The sequence below is a fragment of the Diadema antillarum genome, unplaced genomic scaffold (genome assembly GCF_040938485.1).
Source record: "Diadema antillarum isolate AM-2024a unplaced genomic scaffold, OU_Dant_1.0 scf00000045, whole genome shotgun sequence".
Classification (NCBI taxonomy): Eukaryota; Metazoa; Echinodermata; class Echinoidea; order Diadematoida; family Diadematidae; genus Diadema; species Diadema antillarum.
Window position 1 is genome coordinate 91,622 of NW_027270934.1, and position 19,669 is coordinate 111,290.

General features: G+C 37.0%; 1 protein-coding gene across 1 annotated transcript in view; it reads right to left on the reverse strand.

The window, feature by feature from the left end:
- LOC139714016 (uncharacterized) overlaps positions 1-19,669 on the reverse strand; it is a 99,865-nt gene that overhangs the window by 8,555 nt on the left and 71,641 nt on the right. Inside the window, exons 16-21 of the mRNA XM_071625746.1 lie at positions 18,376-18,474; positions 16,775-16,890; positions 16,120-16,303; positions 15,131-15,251; positions 14,093-14,134; positions 173-298 (exon numbers count right to left, since the gene is read on the reverse strand). Of these exons, the coding sequence (XP_071481847.1) occupies positions 173-298; positions 14,093-14,134; positions 15,131-15,251; positions 16,120-16,303; positions 16,775-16,890; positions 18,376-18,474 (688 nt within the window). The remainder of the gene's footprint in view (positions 1-172; positions 299-14,092; positions 14,135-15,130; positions 15,252-16,119; positions 16,304-16,774; positions 16,891-18,375; positions 18,475-19,669) is intronic.

The window sequence follows — 19,669 nt, forward strand, 5'->3', positions numbered from 1 at the left end:
AAACCTCAATCTGCAAAATTACTTTTGATTGATTGTTTTTTGCAGCTACTAAAATGTTAGAAAGCAGTTATATTCTTGAAGGCTTTGCTGCAGAAAAGGATTGACATATATTTGTAGTTACAAAAGGTAGCTTGATTATGTGTGAAAACAAGAAAGTTGTCAGTTGGCATACCTTGGCTCTTTCCTCAATACGCTCCTGAGAAAACATGGGGATGCCGTTGTTGCTGCGGTTGGTGTAACGGTTTACAAATGGTGGATACTTCTTCACAGCCTGTGGACATTTGCCAAGTTGAAATACCTGCATGTTAAAAGACAACAAATCAACAAAAAATTTGTAGGTATAGTCATCTTATGTACCAGGAAATCAAATATGTAAAAGTTGAGAAGAGTAATTAACACAATACCGACTCTCCCTAAAGTCTGTATATGCAGTAACTATAATTATAGTAAAATAACACGAATGTACACACCTTGGCATAATTGAAAAATAAAATATAGTTTCTTCCTGTAACTAATCTGGTTTCCAATGGATGTGTGTAGAAGTGTATTTATTGGCACTGAGATATCGAGCAAGTTAAGTGTGATAATTTTCAGAGCTAACAGAACAAATCTGATGACAAGGCATGGTTTGAATATTGACATTTCAATCAAAAGGACACAAACAATGGGGATAAACTGGCTATACCTACTCTTAAGCCTTCCACATCTTTATAGTCAGATTTCTGTCTGTATCTGATGTATGTGTTTTATTACTGTAATATCTCAGAGGGCAACTTTACTGTCACATCAAGAGATTCTTGTGGAGCTGAAAATAGCTCCTCAGAAGACTAGTAGAGATACACTGCATTAAAATGCTGCTATTAAAGCAGTATCAACTCAGGAACAATTCAGTCAATCATTCACATCACAAACTTTTAGCAAAATACCAGACGTAAAGAGTACCAGGTACCTCACTTGGTATGGTGTACCTTGAAAGGGTAAATTTGACACATGGAAAAGTATCATAGTCTAAATATTTCGATACAAGCCTTGATTAGTGCCAAGCTTTGAAATTTTCCAAGAGTATCTATCACCACATTCTCATACAACTTTTGTTGGAATGGTAGAATATGGAATAAATGCTTTCTTTGCTTACAGATAGCGGCTCACTTCAGCCGATCATGAGAGAACAGTGGTAAGATTTAAATTCATGCTCGCAGCAAATTTTGTGCATTACAATCGGTATTGTCTTCCTTTTGTTAGTATTTGGTACTGCATATTGTGGATGCACTCTGTTAATCCTTTAATTCATAAACACTCTAAGAAAATGAATGCAGGTATTAAATGTCATCAATTTCATATTACTCTCACATTAAGATAATAAATTGGTGAGACAAAAACATGCAGTTTTACATGCTCCTCCCAACTGCACAAAAAATAGTGAAATCTGTGGGGAGTTACTGGCTCCCTCAGCTCAATACTTATCTTTTCACAACAAGAAATATGTGAAACATGTATGGACTTCATTTTGGATACATACACATATCTACAAGTTTTTATATGAAGTGATACGGTGCATGTAGTGGCTGTTATGCCAAGGTTTATGGAAGTCTTGATCAGATGTATGAAGATCACAGGAAATACACTGAAGAGCACTTGTTTTAATAGCAGTTACATCATTAAGATTTCAGGGAGGGACAAAAAAAAAAAAAAAAAAAAAACTAAAAAAAAAAGGTAAAATACATTTCCACGTATTTCTTCACAACTTTGGATATATACAATCATCTGTAAAACTGAAGTATGCATCAATACATTGCTTACCAAATCCAAACCCAGTGAGTAGCATGCAGTAGGTGGAATCACAAAAAGCGGGTAAAAGATTGTTAGATATAAACTTTGAAACTTTGAAATATAAGAGCCTAAAATAAATTTCAACAGTACAGACAAGTCACCATCCATACATTCTAATGATTTGCTTCACAAGGACTGATATTCATGTTCTATTCTGACTCCTCAATTCAAGTATTTTTTTTTTCTCCTCACCTGAGGATGTCCGTCATCTTAATAGCTCACATTAAGAACATACACATAATTTGAGAGCTGCATGAATTGATGGTCAAATTGTAAAAAAAAATTGTAAAAAAAAAAAAATACATCCCTGACACTAATGACAAAAAGTCAATAAATGCTACTGCCGACATTACTTATCCCTATCATTATACCATTATGTAGAAAATCATTAATTTTCTCTATGTCATGTACCTTTTATTTTTTCCTGTCAGATAAGAGATACAGTACATGTAAAAGCAATCAAGAAGCACATGATCATATGTCATTCTTTCAAATGAGTACATGGTATGTCTATTTCATCTATAACATTTCCAAACGTACATCAATTGGCTTTTGTCTCATGCAAAAGATTAGAGTTGTGCGGGTGTGCAAGTTACACAAGCTGACAATGTTATTTGTATTACTCACTAGGATTGGTTTTAATGTTAGGTGAAAACAAAGTGCAAACAATCAAGGCTGGGTGTAAAAATGACAAAGGATTCACTACGCTGCAGTGCTGTAATGACTTCCACAGCATTGTTATATTTTGCGTTACAATCAACTGATATCATCACTGGAGCAACAAATCACAAAGAAACAATGTGACATGTAAGGCAACCAACAGGGATATATTGTGCTAAGCCTGGCAATACAAATGGCTGCTACATATAATTTTGATTCAGTAAGCAAGAATGTCACACAAACTCATACATGATACATTTTAGGCTTATGATGGACAATTTAGAAACCAACTTTGCACAATCTGATTGAAAGAAGGTATATAGAGTACATTAGAGACTAGTCTCAAGTATACTCAGGCAGGTGTACATGGGAAATGGGTGTTGAAGCAAATCAGATTGTCCTTAAGTCGTTAAATTCTGGTTACATAACGTTTGAACAAATGAGTTACCGGGTATTTCTTATCTTTAGTGACAAAAATCGTCATTTTATTTTGGCACACTGCAAGTTACAGAGAAAAAAGTCAAGCAATTATTAATTAGGAGATATGTTTAATATTACAGTCAGTACTTGGCCTTCATTGCTAATGAACAATACATGTGAAAATTATTTATTTATTAGTTTTCTTCACACCATTAATCAGTTAGTTAATGAATGTCATTAATATTGGCAAATGAATGACACCCTCTCCTAGCATTGCCCAGTAACGTGTTGTTCTCTCTGTAACTCTATCAATATACCTGGTCACTACCCTGCCTATCAATGGTGCTGATGTTACTCTGCAGCCATGTTTATGAGTGTGTTGAGTAGAATACCAGTTTGGTATACACATGTACATAAAGATCCCTACAGGCACGTGACCCTTTCAATCCAAGGTGCTGTCTAATGGTGTGATTGCTGCATGAGAGTCTTCTAAAATGAGGGTGTGCAGCACAACTCTAGATCAAACACCATGAAATGAGGTAAAGATGAAATCATCCAGAATGACACCTTTGCTATCCAGTCACCAATGAAAGTGCATGATGGGTAAAGTTTATATGTGCATGTCTATATGTGTGTGTTTATACAGATGATATTGCTGCATGCATTATAACCTCTGACTGTCTTTATTCTTTAACAACAGAAGTCCATCTAAACTAGGACAACTACGTTATCAGGTAAATATAACCTATCCCAGCCACAAAAATCTTATCTTTTTTCATCCTCGGGTTTTGCAAATGAGTGAACATAATCTACTTCTGTCTCTTGCAATTTTGAGTACCTGTCAAATTTTGGTTAATGTTATATACAGTCATGGTACTTAATCTGGAAACAAAAGAAAAAGTTACACTGTAGTAGCTTTAGATATCAATGTAACAGTTGCTTTTCACCAGTCTGTCATCAATGTGACTGTCGCCAGCTTATACAGATACCACAAACAAATTTTACAGTACTTATCTTTCTATAATTCACATAAATCAAATTAGGATTAGATATTGCCTTTTTTTAATGATGTTGGTTGTATAACAAACCCCCCAAAAGTACAATTGACACAAGACTGTGTCAAACACAAGTTCAAACTCTTTCACTTCTTAAAAGTTTGTTGATGTCCTGAATTTGTTTCTTCATCATCAATATAAGTATTAAACATAAAACAGGAATATTACACAAGTTCATGAAGTCTACAGCAATAACTCCTAGTAAGGGCACAAACAAAGCATTATTCATTGGGCAGAACCCCTCCCATATCAGCTTTGGTTATTCATCTAACATCTCACAGCATTGCAGATAAACTGTATTATCATTAGGGGTGCCAAAAACAGAAATCTGTATTAGACCGTGTAAAGGTACAATGAATGTGTGTTTGTGTGCAGAGACTCCAACCCCAAGCACCTTCTGATCTGGAGATTCTCCCGCCTGAAACCCATAGCAAACGGGAGACTCCAACTTGATATGCGCGAAGCGCACATCATGAGTGCGAAGTTCCTTGTGGCCGGGGTCCAGCTGTATAGGGGTCTAGATGCTCTCTCGTGCTATCTAGGGCTTATTTTTCAACATACAGCCGTACGATGATACTAAGTGAGAAAATCATTTTCAAGCGGGAGACACAGAGCCAGGGCGGGAGAAATGGAATCTCAAGTGGGAGAACGGGAGATTTTGCAAGAATGGGCTTTCGGCGGAGATCTCCGTCAAAAATGGAGAGTTGGAGTCTCTGTGTGTGTATGTGTGCAAAATGATACAAAATGTCAATACATGTACATTGTCATAGGGATTCTCAGGCCCATAGACGACATATTGATCGCTGGCATCAGTGGGTTTCCTGTTTCACCAGTTCTCTGTCTGGCTCACTGCTCAGAACGTTGGGAACCTCCATGTTTTTAGGCTCCACAGGCGGTACAGAGTCGACGTTCCCTCACGCCCATACAGTTGGGGCAGTTTGCGGGCACCCATGAATCCTGATCGGCTCTTAGCATGGTAAGTATTGCGGAAAGGCCGCACATCCATGTACATATGTCCCTTTTGAGTGGTCTCGGCACGGGCCATGACAACCCGTGCATCTTGGATGGGGAAACAGGTCATACTGCCGCGCCTCTATTGGGAAATGAGTGGTGCGGACATCAGGCGATGGGACATGGTGGAGGGACTTGAGCTCTTCACTCTTGAGTGTGATGTTCAGCTGTGTTTTGGCATCCTTCTAGTGTTTGTTTGTTTGTTGGTTTGTTTGTATTCAATTGTTTACATACATTCCATGGATAGCATTGGAAATAACACAAAACACAAAGTCATACAATTAACATGGTTACAATGATATCAGCATTCATAATAAAGATGAAAACAGTGAGAACTCCAATATCACCACTCATTACTATACTCATGATAATGTAAGAAAAACATCTTAGCAGAATGTTTTTGATATTAAAGCAAGTCTCCAGGTACGTGAGGTAAGTTCAACACTAAACCAGAAAACAGTAAGCAATGGAACTGCCAAGTCAGATTCTGACTAATCTGTTGCCTTTGTTGTGTACAAAATCCTTATCACCCTAATATTAGCTAGCTTTAGATCTGTGACGCAAACACTAAGATGACACTATTTTATGGGCTAGAAATGGTGTTCTGCGCATATGACATATGTACAAAACACCACTTTTATTAGCCTAAATAGTGTCATAAATCTAAAGCTTGCTTTTATCACACTAGAGGCCAGAACATCCCAACTGTCTGACAATCACAAAAGCAAACATGTTTTCATCCCTACGAGTACAATAACATAGTCTTGTAAATTCAGGGTATCTTATAGTATTCAGGGAAATAAAGTCTTGTGTTCTGTGCTTCAAACCCATTCAGTCTGCCTGTAAACAATTTGAGCTATAGACATACCATTAATCACACTGATGATACACACAAAGCTGTATACTGTAAAACCATACATTTTTGCATGCACAAAATTTTTGTGAATTTCACAAGGAACCAAGATTTGGAAAAAAAAAACACAACTGCATGCAAAAGCTTTCTCTTTACACAATGCATTGAAAGCTAGTTACTAATTCGCAAAAGTTTCATGCCACAGAAAGGGCCGTTGGCTCTAATCTGGAAAGTTTTGTGCTTTATTTGTAATGCTTGATGTTTTATGTTTCTGATTTTACAGTATATGTTGCTGCATGTGATTTTTGTCACGGAACACATCAAGTTGGAATGGGGTTGAAGCTCAACACTGCAGTAAAATAAACAATGCCATATTATGTATAATTCTTATATCATAAGTCAACTGTGAATTTATTGGTTGGATGTCATAGACATAATTCATAAAACAAGGGTTTTTGAAAGTACACACATCTGCAGTTTAGAAGAGGGCTCCAGCAGCACACAAAGCCCATGATTTCATTTCTTCTGCTCCAAAATTGATACTATACAAGTGACATAACTCAACAATCAAATGTGGAAAAGTGTTAAATGAAAAAAAAAAAATCCCTTCCAATGTCCATAAAAAGTCACAACATTCTGAACTGCTTTTCAACTTCAAGCTTGAAGAAAAAGATTAGATATGACCCATCACCAAAGGCACAATTGGTAGCAACCTTTATTCTCAAATCTACATGATAGTCTTCAAGGGAACAGTATATGCTGTTCAACATGAAGACTTTTATACTGAATGTGTCCAAATTTTTTGAATCTTTACTGGGCAAATGAACACTTTGATTTTAAAACAATTAAGTAGGATCAAAATTTGTCTGAGTATCAACCACAATATTTGGGATTTACACATTTTTCAATGACATGGAGTCCATCAAGTTGACAGTTGAATCTGTTGTTTGACATGTGTCATTTTGACAACAGTTGATACAGAATAGATGAAATTTGAAATTTAGGGGCGGGTTGAAAATGAAAGTTACTACTTCTTGTGCACGCTGATCAGATTAGAAGCAGAGGATAGATTCATGTGATTCTGGCATTGTGATATATGCTTCATAAAAAAATTTTTATTGAATATTATCATCGTCATTATTATTATCGTGAGACAAATCAACATGTTCATGGGACTGCCATTAGAATGTAAGGATCATGTAATCTAGGTTGCTTAACAGATTATTAAGTATACTGTAGATGTGGTCTAGGCTGCCTTCAGATCCCTGTAAGGTCTAGCAACACACCATACACAGGATGTGGAAAAACAATGAGCCAAATTATCCTGAACTTTAGAGACCCAAATACAGGAACACAGAAAATGTGACAAAATTTTATGTATTGACCATTGCTTTCTTTAGTTCTTTTAAATGATCACCTGTAACAACAACAGAATAGATTGTAATAAAGACACAGTGTTCAATCTAAATCATGTATGTCGTATCAAAGCCGATATCTGTTGGTACTTCAAAGAAAATCATGGAAGTGTCAACTTTTATTTGAAGTCAGGCTACTAGGAGATGAAGACATTATGAGTAAGTCTTCACTAATATCAAGGAAAATTGAAGTTCTTTGTTTGCAATCAAACAGTAAATCCTTATATCAATATCCATCTAAGCTCAGAAGCACTTACAACACAAGATTGTAACACCCCCCCCCCCAAAAAAAAAAAATAAATAAATAAAAAGTCTTTAATGTAGAATCCCAAACTTGAAAAAAGAGAAATAAACAGAATAACAGGAAAAATGGCTGGAATAATTGAAATCAGACAATAATCAAGTGTTAGTAGAAAAAGCAGTGAGGATATTGCAAAACATTGATAGAATTTTGCAAATAAATCATAAAAAGCACAACAAATCATGGATCATGTGATAACAAAATGGAAGCATTATCACTGCCGCACTAGAAAATAATGCATCTGTGTGTGCATGAGAAAATGCATAACACCTGTGGGGAAAAGGCAATAAGCTGCATAAGTATGATATTGCCATTCCCAAAATATACCAAGAAAGTTGCCAACAAACACACAAGCACAAGCAAGATAAGTGAACATTTCCCTGTGGAGAGGAAACAAATAAGATGGTGTGTAGAAGCACACATGCAAGCAAAGCAATGCAGATGGACAGATGGCACATTTTGAAGCATTGACTCCACTTTTTGCATAGCATGTAGGTAATCACTGTCCTTGAAAACACACAAAAACCAAGCAAAAAATACACTGTTCAACACTGCAAGACTTGGCTTTCCATAACAATGTGCTTTTTTTTTCCTTTTTGTTCATGTTATGGTAGCTTATCCCTCTCCAAGCAACACAGAGATAGACTTGAGGGCGGCAAACCTTGGTTTGTGCTGATCTTGGAGAGTCCAGCTCCTCTTGCATTACCCTCTCACTTTGTTCAGCATTTTCTTCAATTGTGTCAGAAACCCACGTGTGAACGTAGGTAGGGTTTTGCCACAATCGTCGTTTTGTCACTTTCGGCTTTTGCTGCTAAATGTTTGTTTTCCAAATGTTTGCAACATGAATGAAAAACATTTAATCAAAATGAAAATCTGAACTAGAATGAAAGCAAATGAAAAAGAAGAGTTTGAAAACCACTGCATTCACTGCATCATTTTTTTTTTTCATTGTAATTGATGTAAAATGAAATTCTATTGACAGTTTTCAGTACACACTGAACATTCCTGGATGGACCCATCCGCTTTTTAAAGACACATACTGTATTGAAAATGTTTCAAACTTACTACCAATGTAGTATAAACTACAATGAATATAATATATACAGGATGGAAAGTGACTTGAAGTTGAATGTATGAATCTGCCAGGAAACAGTAAAACTTTTGAATTATTTGGTTGTATAATGCTGGGTACCGTTTTATGAAAGTTGTCAGCACTGACAAGTTGTCAGTCTCTGACAATAACCATAGTAACAGTCAGTGACCAGAGCATCTCAGCCAATCAAAACCAAGGATTTTGCTGAAATTGTCAGAGACTGACGACTTGTCAGCTGCGCTGTCTAAACTGATGAAACACCCCCCAGATCTCAGAAATCTTGGCAATTGCATGCAACCTCATTATACCAAGAATTCAGTCTGATTTGTACAGCATAAAAAGTCTGTGACAGATGTTTGCGATTTCTAAAGTGACTAAAAGCCATTTCAGAGAGTGAAGAAACAAAAGGACCCTGTACTATTGCTGTGTGGAGCTAGAATAGAAATGATATCAGCTTTGAATAAGATGATAGGATGTCTAGCTACAAACCCTAAGAATAGACAGAGTGAAAAGATACAATGACATATTTTGCTTTACATCGAATGAGAAAGATAAACCTTCTAACATTTTGTGCAACTCTAGAGCCCCTGCAAGACATTTGAATATTATGAAAATCTACTCATTTTGGTCAGTTATGTGAAGAGGACAATGTGTAATATGAGTTTTAAAAAAGAAAAAACAAACAAAAAAACAAAGCCAGAGCTTTTGAAACTGAATTCCTGACAGTTGATACTTTGTATAAGCAAATTGCAAACTTTCTGTTCATATCCAGGGGATGATACTCTTTGGCTTGAATCTTTACAAATTCATGAATTTTGTTGGAGCATGCATCACAAACTATTGTGAGCAGCTTATAGCCCATATCTATAAATATGAATTCTTGCTATCAAACTGTAGTAATGCTTTTGGACTTCCCTACATTTCTAGGAAAACAATTCTACAACATTGTGGAATCTTAATGGTCACTTTTAATACAAATATGCTACGAAGGCAAAATAATATGTTCTTAAAAGTAGGTGACATTTAAAAGAAAAGTATTATTTCAAGACCAAATTTTTCCTTACAATTTTGTGACAAAGATAAAAGTTTTTTTTCTTAAGGAAACAAAAATATACAGTATATTGACATTCATATCTGTATTATTCATTTTGTAATATATGGTCTTTGGAAAGTTTTACTCTTTTCATTATCTTTTGGCTGAGCATCAAAATTCATCTACAATGGTATACTGCATAATCATCAACTGCATATGAATTGGGGCAATTTCTTCTGATATTCCTGATAAAGTTTTTATGAACAACTTGATCTATAGTTGAACAAATTCATGCTATGCTAACATATTTGACCTTACCTTTTCTCACATGAATGTATACAATCAAAAAATTCTATTAGATATTATCGCAAATCATAAACCATGTTAGATAATATTTCTATTGTTCGTCAGCCGTCAATCGAGGTTTGTTTGGTTATCAAATACAAACAATCAGTACACAATTCACCTTATTTCTCTCCTTAACAATAATCACGAAAGTTAAAAAAGGACTAACGACATTGACAATCACTCTTTAGTATTTCTCTCAGTTATGCATTAAACAGTTACAGTGAGGCACTCAAAGGAAAGGAGAACATTGTAAACTATTGTATATTACTTTATCCTTTCTTTGAAATATTGCTGTTATCATATCTCATTGATGATCTAGATGTTATGTAATTCATCAGTAAAATTTCATCTCATTTGACCAGTGATTTACTAGAATTTTGTTTCATGACATGAAATGCTCACTTATTTTCTTCTTTCTTTTCTTCCTTCTTCATTTTACACCTTCCTTTTTATTTCTATTTTGTTTTCTTTTTCCTTCCTTTCTCTTCTGCAATCTTAGTAGTTTTTTTTTTTTTTTTTTTTCTTTCCAAGGAACCCACACACTACATGCACAGTCTTTTGAGTGGGAAACTCCATATTCCCCAGAATATCAGTGTGTGTGCCCTTTTATATTTGACAGATACAAATGAACATAAAGATAACTGTGTTTTGTATCATTCAAATGCATGTCCTTTGTATATTCTGTCGACAAAATCTAAAGAAAATTTGAATTAAGCAAGAGAACAAATCTCTTGCTTAAATGTTTTACACAAGTTTAACAAAGCTACACAAATAAACTGAAAAGCTACCATAAATGTTGAGGAAATTGGCAACACAAAATGATAAAAATTTATGTGCTTTGATGCAAAGAAATCAATATCAGGAAAAGTTTCATGAAATATATCTGTAACAAATGTCTAGACTGTATCATATCAAATATTTTCCCATTCTGCTAAAGCTGTACCCTGCATTTTAAAAGCATATAACTCTCACACAACCTATGCACAAAGAAAATTCTTCCATGCATTTTCATCAGAAATTTATGAATATTTAATGATGGACAAGGTAATGTGACTCAGGATAGATACTCGCAATGCCTGTAGATCAATGTGATAGGTAATTTACAACATTCAAGAGGGCATACCCTTTTTCTCATTTGATTTTACCCAAATTTTCACTGACCACTGATCAATATCATCTTTGCAAAGATTTACACTTTCAAGTCAGTAATACTTCTTATTTAGGTGAACACAGAATATTCACAATACAAAGTAATACTACACTTTACAAGAACTTCTTCAACAAAAAAAAAAGTTTGATTGCTTTGTTATAATTACACAATCCAAGTCTATTGAAATTTTCAAAAGAAAAAATAACATTAAATAGAAGATGAAAAAGTAGTACAGCAACCTCTTCCCGGTTTCTAGTTTACCAAAACAGCCAGAGTAAGTATAGTCTCTAGAGAGAGAGAGAGAAAAAAAAAAAAGAAGGAAAGAAAGAAAGAAGAGTAGGCAGAAAGGTAACTTGAAAGTTTAATGTTCTTCATAGCATACAGAAGACAAGTATAGTCCAAGACTCAGGAAAGCCAAGTGAAGCCTGATAGCAACCCCAACATTAGAAGGAAACAAACACCAGCACCAAGTGTCACAGAGAGATACCAGGAAACAAACACAGGTAGGAGTTTTCAGCATCTATTTAGCTCATGGACCATCACTACTGAAGATTAGTGTTCTACTAGATGCAGACTGCTACATACCTAACAAGCTGTACAAAACAAAGAAAGAAACAAAACCCAAATCAAAAACAGCTTGTTGGGAGAAGAGCCCCGATCAGAGTTTGTAACTGTTCACTGATTCCTAGACCTCAATTGCTGCAGATTTTGACAGGTATAAATGAAATCAGGGTCTGTCTAGTCCTCATCATTCAAGGAAAGAATCACATACGTGAATTATAGTGATTTTTTTGGATGCATGTAATGAACTTCGGTAAAAGCTTAAAACAGACTTCTGCTGGAATAGACTTTCTCTTCTCTTGCTATAAAGTTTATTTGTTTGTTTTTCTATTGTGGTGAGCAGTCCAAGTCTAGCTCTAATTTGTCAGATATGTCTGTTGTATCTTTTGATGGGGAAAATCTTGGCTTGCTCAATATGATAAAAGAGGCAGGCCGCTCATTTACATGCACATTTTGGAAGCAAATCTAGTAGAACACTGATCTTGACTGTTATAATGTGGTGCCTTGAAACTTAGTGCACCCTCTTCAGTAACTGCAGTAGGAGGAGCTGTGTAGAACACACACCTGTGGGCTGCCCCAGCCCTGAGGATGGTGAGCTAGTGACTCTGAGACCCACTCCTCTCCACTTCTCACATCCTCTCTAATCTTTTCACATTTCACCTCTTCCACAGGCACCAGTTTCAGCACAGTCTTCCGTTTTGTGGCTGGTGTCCGGTCGAGGCTTTGGACACCTCGCTGCCCCGCAAGCAGTAATTGTGAACCAGTGAGACAAAACCATCTCATTTTCGCTTAGCCTCACAGCATTTAAGTAAGATCATCAGTAAATGAAGGAATACTATGGATTCTATATTCTCAAATCACCTTGCTGCACATTTTTTGAAAGTGATTTTTACAGTGTGTGTGAGTATGTGTGTGTGTGGTTTGTTCATAAATATGAATAATCTTTCAATTACCACTTCTTGCCATGGACTTACACAACTTTGTCCTTGTATTCATTGGTGCTGTGGTCTTCACTTGTAACAACACGTGTCCACTTGCACCACAGAAAACAACTTTCCAATACGGTATATCAAGATTTTCATACCCACTTAGGTGTAAGTTTCCTAAGAAAGTTATAAACCCCCCCCCCCCCCCCCAATAAAAAAAAAAAAATATGACCTGCTCTCTTATTTCCATATCACAAATTTAATGAGTAATCGTTAGTGTATCATCATTTCCCTGGGTTAACTGTGAATGGTTAATAAGCCGGTATCCATGTTGAAAATTCTGGTGAGCAGTCTCCATCATTTGCTGAATGAAGGAGACTTCTGGTAGAGATCTTTGAATTAATCTAGTACAGTCTCAACTGAGAGTAATGGGTCCTCTTACAAAACCACCAAGACTTAATACAAATTATACAATGTAAATACCAACAACATAGAGAGTGTATATTTTTCTACGCACCACTTTCCTTATATGGTAAATATTACCTACTTTCTGCATATGTTTCAAATAGTTTGATAAAGATTACTTGTCATATTGTATATTTCAAGCAATTCTACAACTCTCCATACCAGTCCTTGGAGAAAAATAATTACTGCCAGTAATAAGATTAATGCAAGTAATCATTTCTACTTGTGTCAGTTGGGAACAAAAGAAGCATATTATGTGGAGATAATGCTCTTCTTGCTTTGAAAGTGAAATAGTGAGTTTATGGCATGTTAACCAGCAACCTTGTGTGTACAAGGTAATACAAAGTGTTTGTATCTGCTAAGTGTCTGCTAAGGTAAACTATTAGTTAACTATTATTTCATTTCCAGTAAAATGTACTGATAATTAACATTACCCTGTGTATTCTTTTTTGAGTGCTTACTTCATACACTTAAAGTGATATGAAATATATATTGGTACTATACAATGCAACATGGTTTTATATACACACAATTACTATTGAATGGCACGAAAGGTGACCAATGGTAAGTTGACAACCTAAAGCACTAAACTGCGGAAACATAGTCTATGCTGAAACTCAAGCCGTGCTGCGAAGGAGCGTGACATACAGCTTTCCAGCAGATTGAAGTGTAAAACTACACAAAGATAACAACCAAAATACTTCAAAAACAAGCTTGTAGAAAAAGTTTTCCAATACTGAGGAAAGAATGCAATTCAAAACATGAAGGGTAAAATAAATCACTTGTAATATGAAAGAGAACAGAAATTGATGTTGCTTCCTCAAACAAACACTGAAACTGACAATCTCAATTTGAAGAGAATAAAGCACTGCCATATACAAGGAGCCATTATCAATTCAAGAGCGGAATTGGAGTGTAAGGGAAAGAAACCCATCTGACCACTTCACACCCAAAACAAAAGGCTGTCGTACCTTCTTCTTGGCTCTCTCTTCATTCTCAGCATCCCGTTGAGCCTAGTTGAGTAGTAAAGTAACAACACACATTCAGGGTCTAAATATTACAGACATACCTAGAATAATTCCTGGGCCCCATTGCATAAAATTTCCACAATCAAAGCAAAATCAAAGAAATCAAACATAACTTTACATTTGATTTAAAATCCATTGCATCAAAAAGTTACACTTGATTTCAAACATAAAGATCAAATGTAAGTATCCTAAATCAAGTATAATTTGACCCCTTGATAAGACATCAATCAGAATGACATTGTGACTACAGTATTTGTTTTCCAACCTGGCTGGTCTGGAGCTTCCAACAAGAATTTGGAATGTGGATGAGTCTTCAGAGACAGATTTCACCCACTAGATGTTAGCACTGATGTACAGATCTTTAAGAAACATGGATTCTCACAAAAAAGGGTGATGAAGGTCACAGGTGAATACAAAAAGCATCAAAATTGTAATCTTACTTTGCACTCAATATTCATAAACTGTCCAGTGACAGTAGAAGAATCTCTTGCAGCATATATCTAAAGTTTCCGGAAGGCTAGCACGACCAGCAAATTGGTCTAGATATCTGCGCTGCCCTCATGGAAGTGCTAGCGCGAGTGAGCGATCACGTTAAAATAACTATTGGATTGGGCTTGTCCACGACTATCCTGGATTTTATACTTGATCAAAACACCTTTAAAGAAATGGAATTTATGTTTGATATTTCTGTTTGATATTACTTAAAAAGTTTGATTGCAAGGAAAATTTTGTGCAACAGGGCCCTGGAAAATTAGATCACAGCATGACAATGGATGTGATGAAATAATCACTGTTGAAATATCTACAATGACATTAGTGCAGTGTGTATGAAAGTGTATATCAGCAGTTGTACAGAGATATTAATACTAACACCTCTGGTTGGTGCATGTTATACCTTGCGGAAGTAATCCGGACATTCAATAAACTTACATATTTACCACGGAGGTTAATTCATTGTCAATCCCTTCATCCAGCACTCACCTGATCACTTTTTAAACGGCCTCTGGGTTTCTTCTTCTTCTTCTTCTTGCGATTCTTGTCATCATCAGCACTGACATCTTTGGCTACTTCAGACTCTGATGCACTGTCACTGTCACTTGTCCTATGTATCACACAAATCAGTCAGTAGGGCAGAGTTAGAACATTCTTTCCATCTGACACAAAACTGCATGCATTATTTTCTTCTCCTTTTTGCTTTCTTTTACATATATGTCTATAATGGATCATCATCATAAATGTTGTGCAGTTATTTGGTAGATGTAGTTACATTCAACTTTACTTTTGTCATCCTGACCCAAAATCACACTAATTCTTTTCTAAATCCCTCACATGTGATCACAATACTGAGTCAGGATGTAGCCATTGATTGAATCCTCCATCACAAAAAAAAAAAAAATGGTTCTATAGCTTCACAGTTGCACTGTCATAAGCTAAATACGAAAACTCAATTCACACAATTGAAATCTACTTCTGCATGGCAAGACTTCTGGCCAGCAACTGTTATCAGTGTTTTGACTTCAGCTATTAAGTGAAATCTCAATCAAGCAGTCAGCATCATCACAGTTATCTTGCATTTTATCACTACAGAGCATACAGGACTATAACGATTGGTGTCATTATCATTGTGCCACATACCTAGTCATGATGTAGAATGTTTCAAGCAGCACATGTTTCAAGTATTACAACCAAAGATATTTGCACTATCTACAATTTCATCCTGGTAATATAGGCTGACATGATTGTCAAAACTGGACTTGTACTGTCACTGCCTGGTAATTTGTATATATCTTATCTCATGTGGAGACCAGGGATGACATCTCATAGCGCTTTGTATCCAGTGGAAAAGGCGCTCTAAAAATGTCTACTATTATCATTATTAAAACTAGCATCAAATAAATCAAGTGCTGTCACGTGATGCTACTGCACTACCATCAATCTGATCTGCACTACGTATGATGACCATCTCTTACTCTGACTCTGCAAATTCCTTCTGCACATGGAGGTCAGCTAGCAGGTCAACACAACCCTGGATGGTCTCTGAGCTCAGGGTGTCAATCATCTTTAACGCTGCCAGCTTGGACCTGGTCCTCTTGTCAAGTCCCGCCCACTCCTTGTCACTATGCCTGCTGATGGTTGGGGCTGCAAGCTTGTCATCTGTTGGTACAAAGTTGAATCTATTTTATCATGTACATGATGTAAAGCATGTGATACTTCTGTGGTATCCCTGTGGTACTCCTGTGGTACTTCTGTGGTACAAATTTGTACCTTCAATTTCATCAATCTCTGGGAATAAGTATACTCATTTGAAAAAACACATTAAAGCAAATATTGTCTTAGTGTTCAAAACCACACTTGCCTTACACATTGTGATTGAATCAGCAAACTGCTGGACATCTTTGAAACTGTGAAATTCTGAGAAGTTCTTTGAGTTTGTAGTCCTCTTCTGCCAGAACTAACAAATCCACAATAGTTCCACAAAAGAAACTGCAAAATTCATTTTTTTTTTGTTGTTGTCTGGTATTCAAATGAAATATGTGCATATTTTTGTCATTTTAATAACATCTTGTTAATGCCTATGTCCTCTGGACATTTGGGATTTCTGCAGTACTGGTACCCTGGACCTACCAAGTCCCTGGGTTGTCAAGTCTGGGAGAGGCATGTCAGGAGGGAGAAGACCTCTGCTGCGAAGAATGTGATGAGTTATCTCCTTAGTCAGCTCAAGGATCAACTCAGAGTGAAGGCTGAAAGAAGGAAGCAACAACAGTTCTGAGCAAGAAATTCGCTTTTTTAACAGGCTGTATACAAATTAATATGAAATATATTAATTACATTACCACTGAAGACAAACTGAACATGACTGAACAAGCACCTCTTAAAAGACAACAACAAAACCACTTATATACCATAAATATAAAATCAGCTTATTTTGAAAAATATTTCACTGACAACTACCATTGTAGCATCAATGCTTGTTTGACAAACGCTGATACTAATGGTTTTCTTCATTTGCTGGCACCATTTTTAAACTCACTATCAACTGTACATCTACACTTAAAGGGATGGTACAGTATTGGTGGAGATGAGAATTGGGATTTTAACTTTTTGTGAGATACCAAGAAAACACTTATGAAATAGTACAGAGCATACCATTTTAAGAGGAATTCAAAGTTTATTTGATGAAAATCGGGTTTGGAATGACTGAAACATCCCACAAGGCAAGTGCCGTAATGTGTCTCGCCCACAAACGTACAACACCTTTTTTTTATTTTGTTCACAAATGGACCTACGGATTAAAAGTTAGGAGTCATAATTAAATGCACAGTACATTGGGCCCTAAAAGTTCATTGAGCCCTGCCTGTGACCTTTGACCTTGTGGTGACCATCAACTCCCCAAGGTACATCTACCATCAAAGTTTGGTCATGAATAGACTTACGGATCAAAAGTTATGACCCATAATCAAAACGCGCCCTAAAAACTTAACATTGGGCCCTAAAAAGTTCATTGACCCCCGTCTGTGACCTTTGACCTTGTGGTGACCATCAACTCCCCAAGGTACATCTACCATCCAAGTTTGGTCACAAATACACTTATGGATCAAAAGTTATGGCCCATAATCGAAATGCGCCCTAAAAACTTGACATTGGGCCCTAAAAGTTCATTGACCCCTGCCTGTGACCTTTAACCTTGAGGTGACCTTCATACTTGGTAAAAGGTGAAACTTTGTATGACCACTCTTCCCTCCAAGTTTGATTCAAATTGAAGCCCAGAGTACAGAGTTATTCAAGTTTTTATAGCGTTACGGACAGACGACGGACGGACGGACGCCGCAGGCGATCCCTTGGTCTCCCCTCACCTCCGGTGGGCTCGACAAAAACAAAGTAAAACAAAGTGATTGCAGTAAAAGGTGGGTCCCACACTTTATTAGAATTGCTCTGTTTGGGATATCTCGGCCATTTCAAAACCAATTTTCATCAAATAAACGTTGAATTTCTCATGGAATTACATGCTCTTTCATATTTTATATATTAAGAGGTTTTGCATTATCTCACCAGAAATGTTAGAAACCTGAAATTAGGTCTCAACCAAAACTATACGGTCCCTTTAACACTGCACATAAACACTTGTACACTCATTCTTACCATGACAACACAAACAGCAACAGTAACAGTAAAAGTAATAGTAATAAAAATAGACACCCTTACGAGCACTAAACAATACCACTCACCTTGAATTTTCCTGAGCTTGGTGGTAGACGAGGAGAGCCTCACAGAAATGTCGTCCCAAGTCTTGGAAGTCTTGTAGATTGAAGTGCCTTGGTGCCTCACTGGTGTCAAGAGAATAAAAGCATGCCAGTCAAGCACAACTACGTCCATACATGCAGTCTGAACTTGGCTTCACATGAAAAACATGAAGTTCTATTTCAATATATCTCACTCCACATCTTTTCATTTCTCAATATAACTCTGATTTGTGAAAGAAGGTGTCCTTTGTTTTCTGTGTGAAGGGAGTCTTGAAACAAAATTGGGTAATGTCCCATTGGTCACGTAACCTCATAAGCACCGTCCTACAACAGGCCAAACCTCCGAAACCCAACATCACCGGGGAGATGCACAGAGCCCTGGAAGCACTCAAGAAGGACCGAGATATCATAGTGCTGCCTGCCGACAAAGGCTGAGCCTCTGTGATAATGAACACTAGCGACTACAAAGGGAAAATGGCGGACCTCCTCTCCACGGATTCATACCGGGAGATCAAGAGGAACCCCACCGACTCCCTCTCCCAAAAACTCAACTACGAAAGAAAGGGAGCTTGGACGACAACACTTATCACAGGTTGCGTCCCAAACACAAGCAGCCACCAAGAATCTACGGCCTCCCCAAGATCCATAAGCAGTCTATCCCGCTCCGCCCTATTGTGTCATGCATAGGATCATTTGCATATGATCTGTCCAATTCCTTGCTCAAATCCTTTCCCCGCTCATGGGATGAACGCACCACACCGTGCACAATTCCATCGACTTCGCAAAATCATCAGCACACAAACAATATGCTCTGATGAGTTGATGCTTTCATTTGACGTTGCTATTGAAGGTACTTGCAGTGTCGCACACACATGGCTCTTGGCAGACAAAGATTTGTCAACTAGAACCAGCCTCAGTCCGGATGAGGTCACGGAGCTTCTCAACTTCGTTCTGAGATCCACCTACTTTCTCTACTACGACAGATACTTTGAACAGTTAGAGGGCACTGCCATGGGCAGTCCTGTGTCCGCCGTAGTTGCCAACATGTATATGGAGGCCTTCGAGGAGCAAGCGCTGGATAGGTGTCCCACCGAGACCGCACCAAGGATCTGGAAGCGGTACGTCAATGATACTTTCATCGTCGCCGACAGGGAACACGCTGATGAACTGCTCCAATTCATGAAAAGGAGGGAGCCTTCTATCAAGTTCACCTCAGAGCATGAAATGAAAGGGAGCCTCGCTTTCCTGGACACCCTAGTCCACAGGGGCGCAGGGGAGA